Source organism: Trichechus manatus, unplaced genomic scaffold (assembly GCF_000243295.1).
Source record: "Trichechus manatus latirostris isolate Lorelei unplaced genomic scaffold, TriManLat1.0 scaffold00014, whole genome shotgun sequence".
Taxonomy (NCBI): domain Eukaryota; kingdom Metazoa; phylum Chordata; class Mammalia; order Sirenia; family Trichechidae; genus Trichechus; species Trichechus manatus.
Window position 1 is genome coordinate 21,335,872 of NW_004443950.1, and position 18,557 is coordinate 21,354,428.

At 45.7% G+C, this 18,557-nt stretch overlaps 1 protein-coding gene across 1 annotated transcript in view; it reads left to right on the top strand.

The window, feature by feature from the left end:
* The first annotated feature begins 11 nt into the window (after positions 1-11).
* Positions 12-18,557, top strand: part of TSHZ3 (teashirt zinc finger homeobox 3) — a 75,704-nt gene continuing 57,158 nt past the window's right edge. The window contains exon 1 of the mRNA XM_004371621.3: positions 12-91. Within this exon, the coding sequence (XP_004371678.1) occupies positions 52-91 (40 nt within the window). The 5' untranslated portion in view covers positions 12-51. The remainder of the gene's footprint in view (positions 92-18,557) is intronic.

Below are 18,557 nucleotides of genomic sequence, written 5' to 3' on the forward strand. Positions count from 1 at the left end.
GGCGGCGGCGGCGGCGGCGGCGGCGGCGGTGGCAGTCGCCGGAGGAGCATCATGCCGAGGAGGAAGCAGCAGGCGCCCCGGCGCGCAGCAGGTACGAGCCGCTTCCCCTTCCTCCTCTCCTCCTCCTCTTCCTCTCCTAGCTCGGCGCCGCCAGCCCGCGGCGACCCCGCTCCTCGCCCCACTCCTCGCCCCTCTCGCTCTTCAGGCGTGGAGTAACTCTGGGGCGCCAGGCTCGCTCGCCGCTCTCCTGGTTGGGTGCGCGCGCCAGGCTCGGGTACCCGGCGCCCCCCGGACGCCCCGCTGAGCTCTGGCCTCTCACCGCTCGCACCCCTTGGGGAACCGCGCTCGGGGCGAACGAAGTCTGGTTGGGTCCCTGCCACCTCGGCTCTCTGGCTGCGGAAGTGATGGAAAGGAACCCTGTCTGTCTCTTTCCATGGGGGGCGGGCGGGGTCACCTGAGTTCCCTGGGACACCTTCCGTGTCTTCCCGCGGCCGGACGGCGGGGGACCGCCTGGTGCCTTCGGAGCGAGAGCGAGCGAGTGAGGAAGCGGGTCTCTTCGGCCACCTTACTGCTAATCCGATTGATTCTTCATTTATTGGGCCCGAGCCGGGCACAGCGGTGCAAACCAAGGCGCCCAGGGTCTGGGTATTGTCAGATGCTTGTCAAGTCAGTGTTGGAGGCTGGCGTTTCCTCACCCCTGCTGGTTTTCCCTTACCCCCACCCCTCCTTCCGCTGCTTCTCCCACCCTTTTCTCTTAGCACTTAGTTCTGGGACATGTCTGAGTACTTTTTTTTTTTTCCTTTCTTTTTTTCCTGCCAGGAGTGTCAACTCCTGTTAAGACTGAGCGGAATTTTTGTGTGTGTGTGTTTTTTTTTTTTCTTGGAAAAAGCATCATTGAAAACAAAACAAAACCCACACACATAACATTATTTTGCAATAATGTCGGTTGGGGGCATGTTGCCTGGAAGAAGGATTCCTGGCCAGTTGCCACCCTTGATTTGATGACTGATTGATCGTCGGTCATGCTGCTGCCTTTGATCTATTCATTCCCAATAAACATCAATAAATCACCGGCAATAGTGAGGCCAAGCTCTGTTACGTCAGGATGGCCGCGTCAGTGCAACTTCAGGGGTTTGGGCGGATTGCCGAGAGGCCACATATGGACATGATGTATTTTGATATGAGTAACACTCAGGTGTGTAAAGGTTCAGATGCTACATGAACCGGAGGGTTAAGTGGAGGTTCATTTCTCTTCTTTTGGTGGAAGACGGGAGGTGGGAGGGAAGGGCCACGGCACTGGCTGGTACCCTTCTTGGATGGAGGCGCTGTACCTACCATGCCCCAGAGTGCCTGTAATAACAGAGGTGGTGATGGTTGATTTCCATCATGCCAGGCATACAGTGACTGCACCCTGGATGTAGAACTTCCTTACACCGGGTCCCAGACAGGGAATGGTATTGTTTCTACCAGAATCATCCTTTACTGTCTGTGTCTTTGGAAAACTATAGAAGAAAACCAACTTGGGTTGGGGTGTATGATGCATGCAGGTTTTGCTCTTTTGTCTTCAGCTTTGCTGGCATTTAGAAAGTTTGAAAATCCCATTGGTGACTGGAGGGCAGGTGCCGCCTCCCACCTCACCCCCTGGCTGATGCTTTTTGCCCATCCCACCTTGTTCTTTAAATTCGAAGCCGAAGCAGTGGGCTTATCTGCACCAAATAAACTCTCAAAGTTGGCAGGAATCCTTCACAAGTTGAGCAGTAGGAGTGCCTTGGGCTTCTTCCAGTCTTTGAGACTTTTCTTTCCTTTTTGGACACAGATGGTAAGGTATCTGTGTGCCTTGAACCAGTGAACCCTACGCGATTACATCTTTACATTTGGTTTAGAACTCCATGCTACCTCTTTTCTCTTTCACCCTGCCAATATGAAACTAATTGGCTATGTTTCTGTTAAAAATATTAGAGAAAGGGAAAATGTACTGTTAATTTAATTTTATTTTTTTTAAAGCAGCTTGTTCACTAACCTTTTTGCACCTTTTAAAAAGCCAGCCAGGAAATCTCAGGTCAGTTAAGAAATATTCGTTATATAAAAAACTTGACTGCAGGACTAATAGGAGGTGGAAGAATGGTTTTGCTCTATCAAAATGACCCGTCAAAACGACTTTGTTTCATATTTGATTTAATTGTCTCTCTCCTGACAGGCACATTCATCAATAGCTTAATGGTCAATCAGAAGTTGGCAGCGTGAGTGCTTTCTTTCTTTCCCATACCCTGGTTTTGGATTTACTTTATCAGAATGCCTCTGCCTAATGGATGTGTGGAGGAGGGGGTGGAGAATGACTGAAGGGTTACTTATTTAAGAAGAGTGGAGGGGAAAAAAAAAAAAAAAAACAACCAACCCTCCACATTTCGGCTGGCGATAAGTACGCACAGGCCAATAAGTGAGCTGTGTTTTTTTGTTTGGATAGACAAGAAACTTCCCAATTTTTTTTTTCCTCCTTTTTTTTAGTTCCCACAGCTGCAAGTTATAAGGTTCATGCCTGCTTTTGTGGCATACTGGGAGTGATGACAAATTGATTGCTTTGTACTGATAGAGAGAGAGTGGGAAAAAGAAAGATGTCTGCTGATTGGTAACTGGAAATCCAGTCCCCAGCAACCTTGAGAATACTCGAGAATTTTTTTTCCCCCTCCAAACTGAAAGGTCCGCTCAGCCATAAAAAAAGGAAAGTTGTTTTGCCAGCTTCATTAGTGTTCACCTAATTAGCTGTAAACCTGATGGATTTCTGACAGCTTTAATGATTGGAGATGACAAGCTCAACGCAGTGTCATCCAGCAGAATTAGGTTTGCAGCTCGTCTGATGTAATCAAGTTGATATTACACAGTCCTGGCTGCCTTTAGTCGTGCATTAACTCAATTTTCTGCTGCAGGTGACAAATGGGCTTTGGTACCTGGATAATCATGTCATAGGAATTAGGGCCCTTTTTAATGGTCTGGGGTAGAATAACAAGCACAAAGGGCTGAGAGCTGGGTAGAGCAGACAGACATAGCACACAGGTGCACATAGTATATCTAGGCCAAGTGTAACGCTGTTCTCCGGAAGGCCAAAGCGGCCTCCAAGAATCCCTGAAAAGACGTATTTCTGGACTTGAGGATTTTTTTTTGTTTGCTTTGTTTTGTTTTGTTTTTGAGGATGGAAGTTATGCCCGGCGTATGTCTTGAGCTAGAGAGAGGTTTCTTCACCTGTGAAGAGAAAGCTGGGTGAGAGTTTTCTTTCTCCAGGCATGTAATTTCAAAGGGCTGTGCATTTCTGCTGGACAGACATGGCTGCTCATAGAAGCTGAGAGGAGCGAGGTTAGCGAAGGCCAGTGTCCTTCAGGCGAAATGACTATTATCCTTTGCTTAAAGGATGACTCTTCTATGCTTTGCTTTTGTTTTGAAACAAGCATCTTCTGAAAATGCCAGGAAAATTTTAGAGCAATTCTTAACAGTAGATAACATTTTATCCATTCATAATCACTTTCTGGAGGAAAATATAAAATCGTAAAAAGCCATTGCATGCTGCTAAAAAAAAAAAAAAATATTCCTCAACACACAACTGCTTGCCACCAACCTTTTGAGTCTTGTTCACAGAAAGAGAACAACCTTGCGTGGAGGGCGTAGGCGGTAACATCGCGAGATTAGACCTTTCAGCGTCTTGACTTTTGTAGAATTGATTCGGACCCCTTTGGGTTGGCTGGTGGTGGCGAAAAACGCTCTAGTCCCGATGGAATAGGATCAGCTTGTAGTGGCAAGGCAGAGGGGTTTCACATTCCAGTATACATGGGGCAGGCCTGAGAGATGGCACACCTGGTAGAGTCCAGGTAACACCTGTCTAAGTCGTGTCTACATGTCGGGCAGCCGCAGGGAGACTTTTCCCTTCTCGGAAGCACATGGAGCAGTCAGTCAGCAGAGCCTTTTGGCATCAGTCTTGGGGATTATTTGTTGCCAATCCTGCCACACATTTCCTTTTTGGACAGAGAGTCTACTTTGTAGCAAGGTGACAAAAGGACTGGTTTTGGCCATTCTGTGATTTTTTCCCCCTTTTCCTACAAAATGAGAGGAACAATGTGAATTGAAAAAATAAATAAAAATAATATAAAGGAGGAAAACAAAGGGGGACAGGAGGCAGAGATATTCCCCTGGATATCCGTGTGGGGAAGAGAATCTTCCAGAATCAGCTGCTGTGCCCCCATTATCTTGACACCTGTCAGTTAGGGCTTCAGTGCTCTCCAGGGCCACCCTTGATTGTGAGCGGTTGATGTTGTCATTTTGTTCTCAGTTTTGCCTTGAGCACGCTCAGAAGCAGGAGCGAGATAGTCAATAACTGATGTATCAGCAGTTATTCCCTAAATTGCCTCACAAGTCTGTATTTTCCTTCTTTTTACTAAAGATTGTTCTGTAAAGTGATTAGAATGAAAGGTGACTGCTCAAGGCTGTGGGGAAAGCCAGGAGACCAGGTGAGTTCACAGCAGCGTTAAAGCAGTCCCTTACCCTGCCCTCCACGCCGGGGCTTCGGGAAGGAGAAGGATCGCCTTCTGCAGGGCCATGCCGGGGCCTTCTCCGGTGCCTTTCCTTTTACAGGTGTAGTGGCAGAGCTGGGATGGGGTGAGGGCTGCAGCACGCGGGCAGGAGGGCAGAGGACAGGAGTCGGGAGTCCTAGTCCTGGTGTCCCTCACCCACGTTTAACCCAGTAACTCCAGCAGTTCACAGTTATTCCAAATGCAGTTTGGGAGGCTTTCCTGCAGGCCCATTCTTATTCCTGCCTGTCCCGGGACCATTTATAAAAATAGTTTCGGTCTCATAGTTTTTAAAAAAAAAAAAGTAATGCGTGTGTGTCTCCTCGTCTGTGTTCATGTCCAGCACAGGTGGGTAAATGGGCCTTATCCAAAAGCTGTTTTCTAGCACCCTTGAGGCATCAGTGATGTCAGTCCACAGCCCGTGGGAGAGAAGACAGGGCAGAAGAATAGAACAGTGGCATCATTTACCCAAAACGTTCCCAGGTGTTCGTGACTTTTTTTTTGTTTTTTTTAAGTTATACCCCAAATTGTGGTTTCTCTAACTGAAGTTAAAAATGAAAGGTGAACAAAATGTATTGTATTTGGTAACAATGATATGGACTGGTACATCCAGACAGATAATGTGCAGCTGTAATTAGACTCAATAGACAGGCAGTCATTTTTAAATTCTTTGATACATGCATAAAATAGTCATATAATAAGATAAGATGACAATTTTATGTTAGGTTGATAAAGTGTCCCGATACATGCATTTAAATGTCTGTACGCCTTTTTTTTTCTTTAAAAATCCAGACAGATTAATTCTAGTTTCCAGTATTTGCAGTTAGTCATTATATTAATTTTTTAAAACCTCCTAAACAATGGCTATGCATCTGTTTTCTTTCTTTCCTTTTTTTTTTCCCCCTTTCTTTTTCTTCCCCCCTCCTGGTTTTCTACCTGAATTGTGAGGAATGGATACATAGACTTGGGTAGCTTTCCTTAATTTTTCAACATTTGTAAAAATTGACATTAGACATGGACATCAAAATTCAGGTCACTGTTTGTGACTAAAATAAAACTAAGCATTTTTGGAAGTAAAGAAAAAAGAGACAGTAATAGAACATAATCTGCTTATGACCACTTGTCTGAAAAATTGTCATACTCTAGGTTTAGGAACCCTTATTAGAAAGATTACATAGTGTCCTTGACCAAATATTGAATATTTTATAAGCTCCATTTAAAAAAGAAGACATTTCTAGCACATACGCTTGGTTTGATCAGCACTTAGATTCTTGGGTTTAATTACTTTCAATTCTGCACATTATTTCAGTATTTCAACAAGAGTGACTCCAGAGACGTACTGGGGGGAAAAAGCATTTCTCTAAAGGTCACATTACCTGGACTTTTCAAACACCTCTTTACTTTATTTTTTTTTTTTTTCAGATATGGAAAGGTGTGGCTCTTGAAGAATAAATTTGTTTGGGCTTAATGATAAATTATTAATTCATACTGTCAGGACACATGTTATTAATTATTACTGTGTTTTCTTCATCCAGAACAGCTGTTGGGGAAACAGGGTACATTCAGAGTGTCTTTGGGAGGGAGTGTGCCAAAGCAAGGAACTTACCAATTCCTCGTTATCGTATTCCTGGTACCGTTGCTTTGAGAGTAAAGGATTGCAGGGGCGGAGTGAAGGGAGAGGAAGACTATTAATTCTAGATCAAGATGGACACTGGCAAATGCAATTAACATACATTTTTAAAAAGTAAGGCTAACTCTGAAGGGACTGTGACCCGACAGAACTCTGGGCTGGGTACCCACCTGCTTTCTCCCCAGGTCCGGTTTTGGCTTGGCTGGCCACTTCACGTCACCTGTCTCTCGTGTTCTTTTTTCTCCTTACTCTGTCTGAGGCCATAAGGTCACGTTTGCAAGTTTATAGTGGCAGAAAGAAACATACTCTGCTTGTTTGTTCCCCAAACTGGGACCCATCCTTAAGGGAGACCAAAGGGCTGTTTGGTAATAAATGTGAAATGACTCACATTCATTTACTTTTGATTTTTCATTCCCATCATTAAATCTAGTCTTAGTGTTTCAGTTTCCTCTGAGTTCTTTGAGAAATGCATGTTGCATAAAATAGGCAATTTTTAATGAACAATTTAATGTAAATGGGTTTTGAATTTAAATTAATATTAATGAAGCCTTGAGTGAATTTATTTTGCATACATAAAGACTTGTAAGCCTTTCGCCCATGTGTTTTCTCCTTTATGTAGTAACATTGGTTGGGTGGATTAACCAGTACCTTTTAAAGACTCCCACTTAAAATATTAAATTGATTTTATATGTCCACTAGTAGCAACATATTAGTAAGCAAAAGTGTTGCTTTATTTAAAAGACACATCCCTTGTTGCCTATTAACCCTTTCAATTTCTGTCACCCTGCTTCTCCTGAAGCGTGTCGTTGGTTGGGCATTGCTGCCGAGGAAAACGCGTACCAACAATAGTTACTACAATCAAGATGTTTTCTTTCTTTGGCTCACTTCTAATGCATTATGTATCCTGGGATGATGGGAAGTTCTGTAATTAATTCTGTTAGACATAATTGCTATAATCATTTTGATGTTACACATAATAAAGGTAATATGGTAAGCACATAAAAAATATAAACACCGCATTGTAACACTGCTGCTAAAACTCCTTCTCATCAGGGCTGGTTTATGGATGAATGCTCTATTTTTGGCCATAGGTGACAATTATCTGAGCTGTGTTAATTGATATTCCAAAGGAGAGTCACTTACTGGAAAGGATGGGCCTTGGCTTGGCGGGACCGCCAAGCTGGTTGCCTAGGAATCTTAATCCTCGTTTCCTTCAAGATGTGGCTAATTAAGAAAAGGTGACCATTATCCTCTGTCGATGAGAGAGGTAAACGTTTCAGAAGTGGCCATGGCATGAAGTGTGCAGTATAGGAGGTAGTGAGAGCTAAGAAAAAGGCGATGGCAGAGGTTTCAGATCAAAGGAGGTGACGTTCTGTGGATTTTCTCATGGTATGGGCTTATGGAAACTACTCTGTGTGTGTGTGTGCGTGTGTGAGAGAGAGAGAGAGACAGAGAGCGTGTGAGCAAGAACATGTGCTTCTGGATAACTCAAGAAGACTACCTTTCTATTAACAGCGCAATAACAGAAATAAAATGCAGAATATTTGCTGCGTCAGTATCACTATTATTATTTTTATTTTCCTACACCTTTCATGGAGGAGGCTGGGGGCGGTGCTGGCACAAAATGCCAGGGAGGAGTTTTGTGGGCTGATGTTGCCTGCTGGACTGAAATCTCGGTGATCTTTGATGCATCCCTCTAGATTCAAGCCCCCTGGGACTTCAGGGGAGTTTGCCTGAGACCCCAAGCGCACAATCCAACGGGATGTTTCCAAACACGTTTAAATTGTTCTCTGCCAACGCAGCTTGCAAGAGGTGGAAACTGTGGTGGGAGAGGAATTTGCCATTTAATTTTCCCCCTTTGCATATCATGAAGTCAGACTGGAACGTGGGCTGTTTGACACCCGTGATCAGCTGCACACCTTCCTGAGTGCCACAGAGGTCACCAAGTCTTAGACCCAGTGTCAGCTTGGGAGTTTCGGTGTGAATTCACCACACTTATGTTTTAGTTTTTGGTGCCTTTTGAGGGACTGAGTGTGTAAGTCATACCCAGAAGAAATTAGAAGAGAGAGAGAGAGGGAGAAGCGGATATGCTGAAGCCTGTTTGGAGGAAGGAAAGATGTTTTAGGATGGTGGCGACAACACTGCGGGCAGTGATTCCTTGGACGGTGTCCAGGGCCTGTGCGACTGGGTCTTGCCGCTGGCTTTTACCGGCTGGACCAGCCCCTGGGTGCAGACCAGGCTGGGGAGGAGCTGGGTGCTGCTGGAGAAGGCCTAGCAAGGCCGGCCTCCTGGCGTTGGGCCTAAGGCTTCCTGCCTGCCAGGTGAGCAAGTGGCCCAGGAGACCATCTTCAGGATGTGGGCCCTGGGCCTGGGCTGGAGCTGGGCAGCCACCAGTCCCCAGCGGCAGCAGTGACACCGATGAGGCTGGTTTTGATGGTGAGCATGATAAAAGGTCTGAGAACTCCATAGGCCCTGTAATCAGGGCTAGTCCTGACATCCTTCTCAAGTTTGACAGCTTCTTCCTTTTCTCTCCTCACCGCCAAGACATTCTCAACTGAATTTCCCCGCCCTGCCTCCCTCTGCCCTCCCTCCCTGCCTGCCGCCCACCCCTTCCCTCCCTCTCCTCCTTTCTGTGTCTCTCGTTTCATGTTCTTGATCAGCCTCAGATGCCGGGAATTATTTTTTTTCGGGCGGGAGGGGGAGTGTTGCTTTAGGTTTGTGGGTTGGGCAGGTGTGAGAGGAAGTCTGTGTGTTTTTTTTTTTTTTTGTACTGTAGGCCTGTTGCTAATTAATGTCCCTCCATAAGATTCTGTCGGAGTTGAGTAATGTTTTTGATCTTTATGCCTGATAACTGCATACTTAATGAGATTTCAAAGCTGTGAGTGCAGTTCCCTACAATTATTGACAGATGCCTTTTCTTTGCCATTGGGTTCAGCTTCATAAATCCTCTTGCCGTAATGAGGTTCAGCAGTGCCACCCTGGCAGTGAGCTAATGAAAGGGGGGAGGGTGAAGCAGCTCAGGGCTGTCTGACACATTTTTTTCCTTTAAAATTTACTATGCAGATGTCAAGCTGCGGGACGATTACTTCAAACATGCTAATTTTTATCTTGCTTTGTGTCAGCCCTTTGCCATTAAAAAAAATAAATAAATAAAAGTCCTAACCTCACTCCCCGTGATTCCTTTCTCTCTCTGTGATTTTTTTTTTTTTTAAGTCACGTATTTAATGACCCCCGGCGTGTGACGGCTGGGCACCCTGACACTCGCCTGGCCTTTCGGAGGTACCCAGCACCGGAATGGTTTTTTTTTTTTTTTGCCATCGGAAGGGCAGGGGGAGGATAAAGTGTGGTTTCCCCAGGCCTCCCATCAGCCTGCCCTAAGTATGCACTCGAAACGCTGGAGAATTCATTTCAGAGTTCTGAAACTAAATCCTGGTGGGGAAGAGCTGCACCATGCCAAACAGTCGATTTCCTTTTCAGCGGAGTCATACATCACTGACCCACCCTTCCCTCCTGACAGAATGACATATGTCATTTATCACATGGGCCCCAGCCAGACAACAGGGAGGGGAGGGAAGCCCAGATCCATGTGACGCTGTCTCCCCCCCCCCGGCGGCGCGCAGAGTGGCTCATGGAGAGACTCCTGCTGATTTGGCCAGAGGCAGAGAGGCAGGGGTGAGGTGGGGCGAGAGGCTGCCGCGTGGATGACTGGCTGGGTGTGTGGTGTAGTGGGCACGAGATTGGCAGAGGCAAGGGAGAGGTTATGTTCTTTCCTATTATCTGCAGAACCACACTGTTCATCCTTTGAGGCTCTTCTGACTTTTTTTCCCTCCTTTCCTGTTCCCTTTCTTTTTCTCCTCTCATGAAGAAAAACAAAAAAAGTAGGAAGGGGTGACAGGTATCATTCAAGCCACTTCAGCCTGCAAGGGGTGGTAGAAATGAATCTCCGGCCTCCTGGCTTCACATGATGTAAACGTGCGTTATTGAAGATGGATGTTCCTTAAAAAAAGATTGATGGTAGATGCCGGGCTTAGGGTGCCATTTATCATTTTGAATATTATTTAGACTTGCCGTGTAAACCTGTAAGTTGACAGCTGGCCGAGCTGGGGCAGGGTAGGGGTCTGGGGACTTGGGTTCTCCTTGCTGCTGACCTAGCACAGCCCTCCCATTTACAGTATTGAAGACACCCTCCTACCCCCCAGAAAAGAAGGCTTTGCTTTTGAATAATTTCCAAGGACACAAGAGAAAATGAAGTATCTGTGATTTACGCTGAAGCTAAGAGGCAACTTTCTCTTCTCTTTCTCTGTCTCTCTCATTCTTTCCCCACCGAGGCAGTCAAGTACGAAACATTGAAATATAAACAGAGCTGTAGTTGCCGAAGCCAGAACCGCTGTTTGATTTTTTAAACCCTCTGACATGCTTCAAGAAATAATCTGTATCTGAAAAGCTTAAACACAATGTAACTATTAAAAAAAAAAATACTGGTTGGCTTGGTTGGTAGCTTGAGAATGAAGAAACAGAGACTCCCACATCTAAGGAATATTTCAGATAAAAAATGATCTTTGGTGGCTTCCTTGCCCCTGCCCCCAGCAGCCTCTTCCCCATGTGCGTGTCTGCACCCTGCGCGCCTTCTCCAGGCCCGACAGATCCCCACCAGGACTGATGTGGACAGCTGTTACCAGGCCCCAGCCGGTCAATCACTTCTGGTTTCTTGCACCCTTGAGCTCCTTGCACCAGGACACCCCCACCTACTGGAAGGATTTAGGCGAGCAGGCTGGCTCACAGAAGGGCTGAGCTTTGCAGGGAGCCCCCAGCTGCCTGAGGATCCCGCACCCACCGCACTAGCTTTTATGCTGCTTTAGCTTCCGAGGCCTTGCTGCCTGGATCCCCGGTGGGAAAAGAAAACCAAACTGTGCTGGCCTTCCTGCTCCATCTCCTCAACCAGGAAAGCCCCAATAGTGCAAATTTAATTGTCAGGCGTTCGATTAAATATATGACTTTATTTGGTTTTGCTAATTAAATTTAATCCTCCTCGTAAGACTTATAGTGTGGACATTAATTTTAAAAAATGTTGGGCAGAAAGTTAGATGGGGGCAATTTTTTTTTTTTTTTTTTTTACCTAAAGAAACGAGAATCTAGAATTAGTGGGAGGGCTGAGTGTTCACATCTTGCCACTTCGTGAACAAACTTTTCCCTGACATGTAAAAAACCTGCATCTACCAGGGACGGGAAGGAAATCGAAATGCTGCTTATTCACCTACCAACTCCAGGCAACTTTGTGTGTGTGTCTGCCTGTTTTGAAATAACTTTATTAGCAGCCTGACACTTGGCACCACACGTAGGGAAGACTAACGGTTAGTTCACTTTTGGTATGGCCAAGCCGCTGCCCCAAACGAGGCAGAATCAGATTTGTAACCTGTGTTGGTGCCTGGGATCACATCCGCCTATGAAATGATACTGTTTCTTCTGAGACTTCATGGAAGAAGGCAAAACTTTGATCCCTCACCCCCACCTTGTGCAGCATTGCAGGTAATTGGAGTACAAGTGCCAATTTGCAGGAACAGTTGTAAACACCTTTGATACAAATGGCATCATCCCATTTTTACTGATTAGAAAAACTTTGCTATTAATAGGTGCAAAGTCCATTTCAGGTATAATTGGTAAGGAACTGAGTGCACTCATGGGAAGGAACCTTGTTTTGTTTTTCGTACGCTTTTATTCTTATCCCCTTTTCTCAGTTTTATGGCTGGAGACATGATTTATTGCAGCCATCCATCTTGGGGGCTCATCCATCACACCCGGGTTGCTAGGAGATTGTGGCAGCAGCTGTTTGCTCTGAATCAGACAGAAAAGTTGTCAATCATCAAAGGCAGGTGAATAGCATTAGAAACACGCTATTGTCAGACGGAATAATTAATCAAAGAGAGAAAAGATAATTAAAAAGATATGACCCTTGCAAGTACTTGCTCTGGGTTGCCTGGAAAGAAAAAAAAAAAAAAGAAAAAGAAAGAAAAACTGCCTGGTCTTTTCTAGACACTTAAGCAGCTGAGGGCTGATAAAATATGCACTCTGCGGTGCACAGTTTTTAATTAATTGAAAAAGGTTCAACATTCAAAGACGATGCTGGAGAAAAGTCCGATTATGAGCAGAAGTAATATTTATTGTTTGCATGAAGGACTTGACACAGAGTTCTAACTTTCTGTCACAAATCTCTGGCTTCCCCGGTGGGGGAGGAGGCGTGGGCTGGGGTCTTCAGGTAGCTGTGGGAGCCCTGCATCTTATCGGTGCCCCTGGCCATCACACTTAGAAATTGAGGAAAGTTAGACCCCGCGTGACTCAAGTGGGACCCCGCAAGACTGGATTGAATGTGCCTCCACAGTTCTGGTGGGCCCGAAACTATCAAATGCTGTAGGTAACAGGAATTTCTAAGAACTCAGGGTGGAAGATATGAAAGACATGCCATGAAGTCCACCTTCAGGGGGCATGGGGAGAGCCCTGTATCCCCTCACCTGCCTCATGCCTATGTTGAACGTGCTCTAGGTCCCAAAGGAACATTTGTACTGTGTCTGGGTGGCTCCACGAAGCACATCAGTGATTCAGATCCAGAGAGTGATAACCCAGCATCACCTTCTGGAAATGGAAATCTCATTTAGGGTCTAGAAATAATTTCAGGTGCCCGTTTCAGTCTCCAAAAAATATTCATAGATTAGGAAGCTCGTTCTTGCTTTTTCTCAAGGTAACGTTTTCTGGAGAAATTGGAAAATGTATTAAAGACGAGATAGAAAGTGGCATATCTGGACTTGCTTTTCAGTTAAATATGCTACAAGCCCTGAAACAGATCTCCTTTTTTATTTTTGGATACTATGTTTGATTTTCACAGCATTCTCTTCCCAAAGAATAGCAGGACTTCTAAAATTAGCGGGAGGAAAAAAGGCTGGGATATTAGAATTCATGAGAAGGAAGAAAGCAACACTTTTTTTAGTTGGGACACCTTTTTTGGGGTGTACCAGATTGGAGCACCAGAGACTCCATCTCTCACCTCCCTGTACATAAGCAGTACTGGGGACTTATTGCCAATGGCTCCAGGGCGTCACCAGTGGCTGCACCTCATGGGTGACATCTACCTTTTCCCATTGGGCACCTGAAACCCTGTGGTGGTAACACAGTGCTGGTCTTTTGGTGAGGGAGAGAGAAACTCAGATGAGAAAAAGTGCCTGTCTGGCCTGCTGGAGCCCTCTCCAAGGTCTCCCTGCTCAGGTGGCTGGAGGAAGTGTTCCTAGTCAGAAATTGACTCCAGACAGATGGGTGACTTTGACTTCAGCTTGCTATTTGGATATTCGAGCCAGAATCTCCTTGGTGGCCTTCTGAGCTCTTGAGTTGGAATGGGAGGCAGCTGGATTGTCTTGAGTCTCTTGGTCATATAATAGTTCTTGTCCTTGAAGCTCAGCGTTTTCTGGGGCAAGGCCTGTTCTTGACCTCCGAGGGACTGTGTTGCGGAAGGCCAGCGATTCCAACAGATGCCTGGCTGGCCTTGAGAGCTTCAGTTAGGTGGAGCTTCAGTTAGGAGGCCCTCCTGTCTCCAGTGAAATCCGACTAGAGATGGGCAGTGAAGGTATTTCCTCTTGGCCCTCACAGAGAAATTCTTGTAGTTACCATCTCCCCTTTCCAAATAATTGCTGAGAAAGCACTTTGGCTACTGTCAACCAAAGCAGTTCCATAAATGTACGGTGGTTCATTAGGGAAGGGCAGAGGAGGAAAGTTCCCCGTGAATCATTTGTGGTAGGTTTATAAATTCACATATAAAACATGTCAACATTTAATGCTAGTGAAATTAGATTGAAACTTTGCTTCCCCTTAGAAAAGGAAAACAAATCAAAGGGGGGAAAAAAAGAAAGACAGAGAGAGAGAGAAGGTCTTTAAGTTTTGTGAAGTTCATGAGGTCATTTCTTCTGGAGCCATGGTTGGGACCTAATGCTTCGTGTTCTGCCAGGTAACCCGTGGCTTTGATTTAAGTGACTCATTTAATAACTGAGAAAAAGAGATGGGGGGGGGATGTCTTAGTTATCTAGTGCTGCTATAACAGAGATACCACAAGTGGGTGGCTTTAACAAACAGAAATTTATTTTCTTACAGTTTAGGAGGCTAGAAGTCCAAATTCAGGGTGCTACCTCCAGGAGAAGGCTTTCTGTCTCCGTTGGCTCTGGAGGAAGGTCCTTGTCTCTTCTGAGTTTCTGCTCTTGGGCGATCTTCATGTAGGCTTGGCATGTGTTTTCCACCATCTCTGCTTGTTTGTTTAATCTCTTTTATATCTCAAAAGAGAGTGACTCAAGACACACCCTACTCTAATCTTCCTTCATTAGCATAGTAAAGGCAACCCATTCCCAAATGGGATTATAACCACAGCATAGAAGTTAGGATTTGCAACACATATTTTTGGAGGACAGTTCAATCCATAACATTTCACCCTTTGGCCCCAGAAAATTCATGTCCTTGCCACATGCAAAACATATTCACCCCTTCATCATCCCAACAGTCTTAAATCCACTCTGAATCCACAATCTCATCTTTCAAATCATCGAAATCAAATGTGGGTAAGACTTTAGGCATATTCCATCCCAGGGCAAAATTCCTTTTCATCTGTGAGCCTGTGAAATCTAGACGACAAGTTATCTGTTTCCCAAGTACAATAGTAGAATAGGCACAAGTTAGACATTTTCATTACAAATGGGAGAAATTGGAGGGAAAGAAGGGATAACGGGCACCAAACAAGACCAAAATTGAGCAGAATAAACTACATTAGCTCTCAAGCGTTGAAAATAATCCTCCATTCCCTGAGACCATCTGGGCAACGGCCTTGCCGTTCAGACTCTGGGTGTTGGCCATACTCTCGGGATTCTGAGTGGAGGCCTCTCAGCCCTGGATTTCAGCTCCACATTCCAGGCCCACTGAGATGGCAACTCTGTTCCCACTGTTGTGGGTGATCCCATTCTCCTAGCCTGAGTGGTAAGCCCACCCCCTTGGCCCCAGCAGGCCCCATTCTTCTGCCCCTTGGGCATGATAGTCCTGCCCCCTCAGCTTTGGCCAGTGACCCCATCCTCCTGGCCAAACTGAATGGCAGCCCTACACTCCAAAACTGAGTTGGTAAAGATTTGACTCTTTGAAACCTAGGAGGCTGTGACTCTGCCCTTTATTACCTCAGAGGCCATGGCCCCACCCTCTGAGACTGAGGCAGCTCTGCTTCATGTGCTCCTTCCAACAGTTCTGCCAGTCTCCAAACTGCTCCAGGGATGGTCCTTTTCTTTTCTTGGAGGACAACAGATGTAGCTCCTTTGGCCTGTTTCCTGCCTGTAGAATTCCAAGAGGCAGACAGCTTTCTTTCCTTGCGTTCTTTCTCTGTCCCCTTCAGTCTAAGCTGATGGGTTTTCATCTGTGGTAGTTGGTTAGATCCATCAGTCACAGGCCTGATCTCTTTAACAAAAGCTTGCGTGGCCATGTCCTTGTTGAAAATTCTAGGACACGTGTCCTTAGTTAGTACAACAGAATTTTTCAAATCTTTTTTGTTTTCATTTTGCACAGTTCATTTTTAAGTCCATCTCTTTCCTCTCCCATTTTACTATAAGTGGCAAAGAGAAACCATGCAGCCACTTTAAGATCTTGCTTAGAAATTTCGTCAGCCAGATATCCAAATTCATCACTTATGAATTCTACCTTCCACCAAGCATTTGAACATAATTCAGAAAAGTTCTTTGCCACTGCATAAAAAGCATCGCCCTTCCTCCATTGTCCAATCACATGTTCATCATTTTCTTTTAAAGCCTCACCAGAAGCACATTCAATGTCCGCATTTCTGGCAACATTCTGTTGCTGGTGCCACATGTATTCTCCAAGACGATAGAGATTTTCTCTATAGCTCTCCTCACTTCCTTCAGAACCCTCACCAGAAATATCTTTGACGTCCATAATTCTACAGCAGTCTCTTCATGGCAATCTAGGCTTTTACTATTAGGCACCTTAAAACTCTTCCAGCCTATACCTATTATCCAATTCCAAAACCACTTCCACATTGTAGATATTTGTTAGAGCAGCACCCCCACTTCTTGGTACCAAATTCTATCTTAATTATCTAGTGCTGCTGTAACAGAAATACCACAAGTAGATGGCTTTAACAAACAGAAATTTATTTTCTTACAGTTTAGGAGGCTAGAGGTCTGCATTCAGGGTGCCAGCTCTAGGGGAAGGCTTTCTCTCTCTGTTGTCTCTGGAGGAAGGTCCTTGTCTTTTCTGAATTTCTGCTTCCTGGTTCCTTGGAGATCTCCATGTTTCTTGGCATCTCTCTTACCCCATCTCTGCTAGCTCACTTGCTTGTTTAATCTCTTTTATATCTCAAAAGAGATTGACTCAAGACACACCCTACACTAATCCTGCCTCATTAGCATAAAAGGACAACCCATTCCCAAATGGGATGATAGCCACAGGCATAGAGGTTAGGATGTATAACATATTTTTGGGGGACACAATTCAGTCTGTAACAGAGGGAGAGAGAGGAGAGAAGGTGAGCATGCATTTTGGCCAGGATTTCAGCATCTCTGTCCCTGGAATGAGAGTGCTTGGGTGGTGCACGTGGTTAAGTGCTTTGCTACTAACTGAAAGGTTGGCAGTTCAGACTCACCCAGAGGTATCTTGGAAGAAAGGCCTAGCAGTGTACTTCTGAAAGGTCGCAGCCTTTGAAAACTCTGTTGTTTCTATGACAGGAGAGGAGAATAAACATGGGTGGGTCTCCTGTGTCTCAAGGGGGTATGCCAGAATAGTGCCCACACATTCAAAGTCATATTTTATGGTGAGAAAACCTAAGACCTGATCCCCATGTCAGCTGGATGTCTGAGCGTTCTGAGCGTCCTGCGTTTCCCGTCTGCAGTCTGCAGCTCAGTGAGACATGGTTACCTGGAAGGCATTTTGGGTTTCCCTAAGTCGGCTGCAATAGGCTCGAAGCTGGCTCGGCCCCCACCTGCTGGCTCGGCCTTGAAGCCTTAGGTTGCTGTAGAAGGAAGGCCTGCATTAACCAGTGTGGCTCCCTGTGGGTGAAAGCGTTTTGAAACCCTTAAAAGACCTCAGCACATGTAAGATGGGATTATTATTACGAGTCTGCATAATGGAAAGCTTTTGAAAGGGGCAAGGATTCACATTTGTGAGACGAGAAGATGGGGCTCCCAGTGGCTTTCACATGGTGAAATGTTCCTTCTTCTCGACATTCCATTCCCTGCCTTTGTGTTTGCTCTGGGCCTAGTGTAAAATGGCTCCTTCATATATATTAGTTGGTGAATACTACACTGGTGTAATATATGAGGCTGCTGGCCGTGTTATTTTCTCTTGCTTTTCTGTGTAAAATAGTAAGGCAGCACGGACACTCTGCTACGTGACTGAGGTTCCTACTGACATGGTTAGGTGAATAAGTAATACAACAAACACGGAGTCGGCTGGGCAAAGGGAAAAAAATAACACCATGTTCTTGGTCTTAGACCCTGCAACATGAGCTGCTCAAATTGGGTCCTAGAGCTCCAGACTTTCTGATGAATTGTGGAGGGGAGGGAGAAAGGTATTCTTTGGAAACACATGTACTCACTCCTTGTGAAAGAAGTGAAGTATTTAACATTTCTCTGAGGAAAACATCTTTCATAACTTGACATGTTCTGTGGTAATGATTTTTTAGTTCAACAAACAAGTACTTATTAGCGTTTGTGCAGGAACCTGGCTGACGTGGATGGCAGGGCCATTTTTAACGTGAGCTGGCTGGCCGTGGGTAGAGGGAGCCTGGCTGGTCACAGGTGGTCCCTGGGTGACGGCTCACTTGGTGAGGGCACGCTGCTGGCAGCTTCCTCTGGAAGCAGGATGTGTGTTCTGCGCTTGAGACGCCCCAAGCATGGTCACTGGGGGCTGTGGGTTCAAGTTGGTGGGGGGATCGACGGATTTATTTTTTGTTTGTTTGGTTGCAAACAGAACTTTCAGTGGCTCTCATTTGGTAGTTTGGCTAATGGTACTCATGTGGTGTTTCATAACGCCAGGACCTTGGCCGAGGGTTTGCTGGTTCAATGGACTGTTTTGGTTAAAGACGGTGTGAGGGTTGGGGGGAGCTGTCTGACAGATCAAAGTCCTGTTTTGGTAATGGGTCTGGCTATGCAGATTAATTTGCCACAGGAAAGAGTGCAGGGACGCAGGGGAGCCGAGTGGGCCAGCTTGTGCAGGATTAGGTGGGGCCGCCATTCCTCCCCTCCACTCCCTGACCTGTGTACCTCTCCTCCTTGAACAGTGGTGGGCACCCCTGTCTGGATAGCCACATCTCCTGGTTCCCGGTGGTGTTGGGAGGGCCGCTAGGTGGGAGT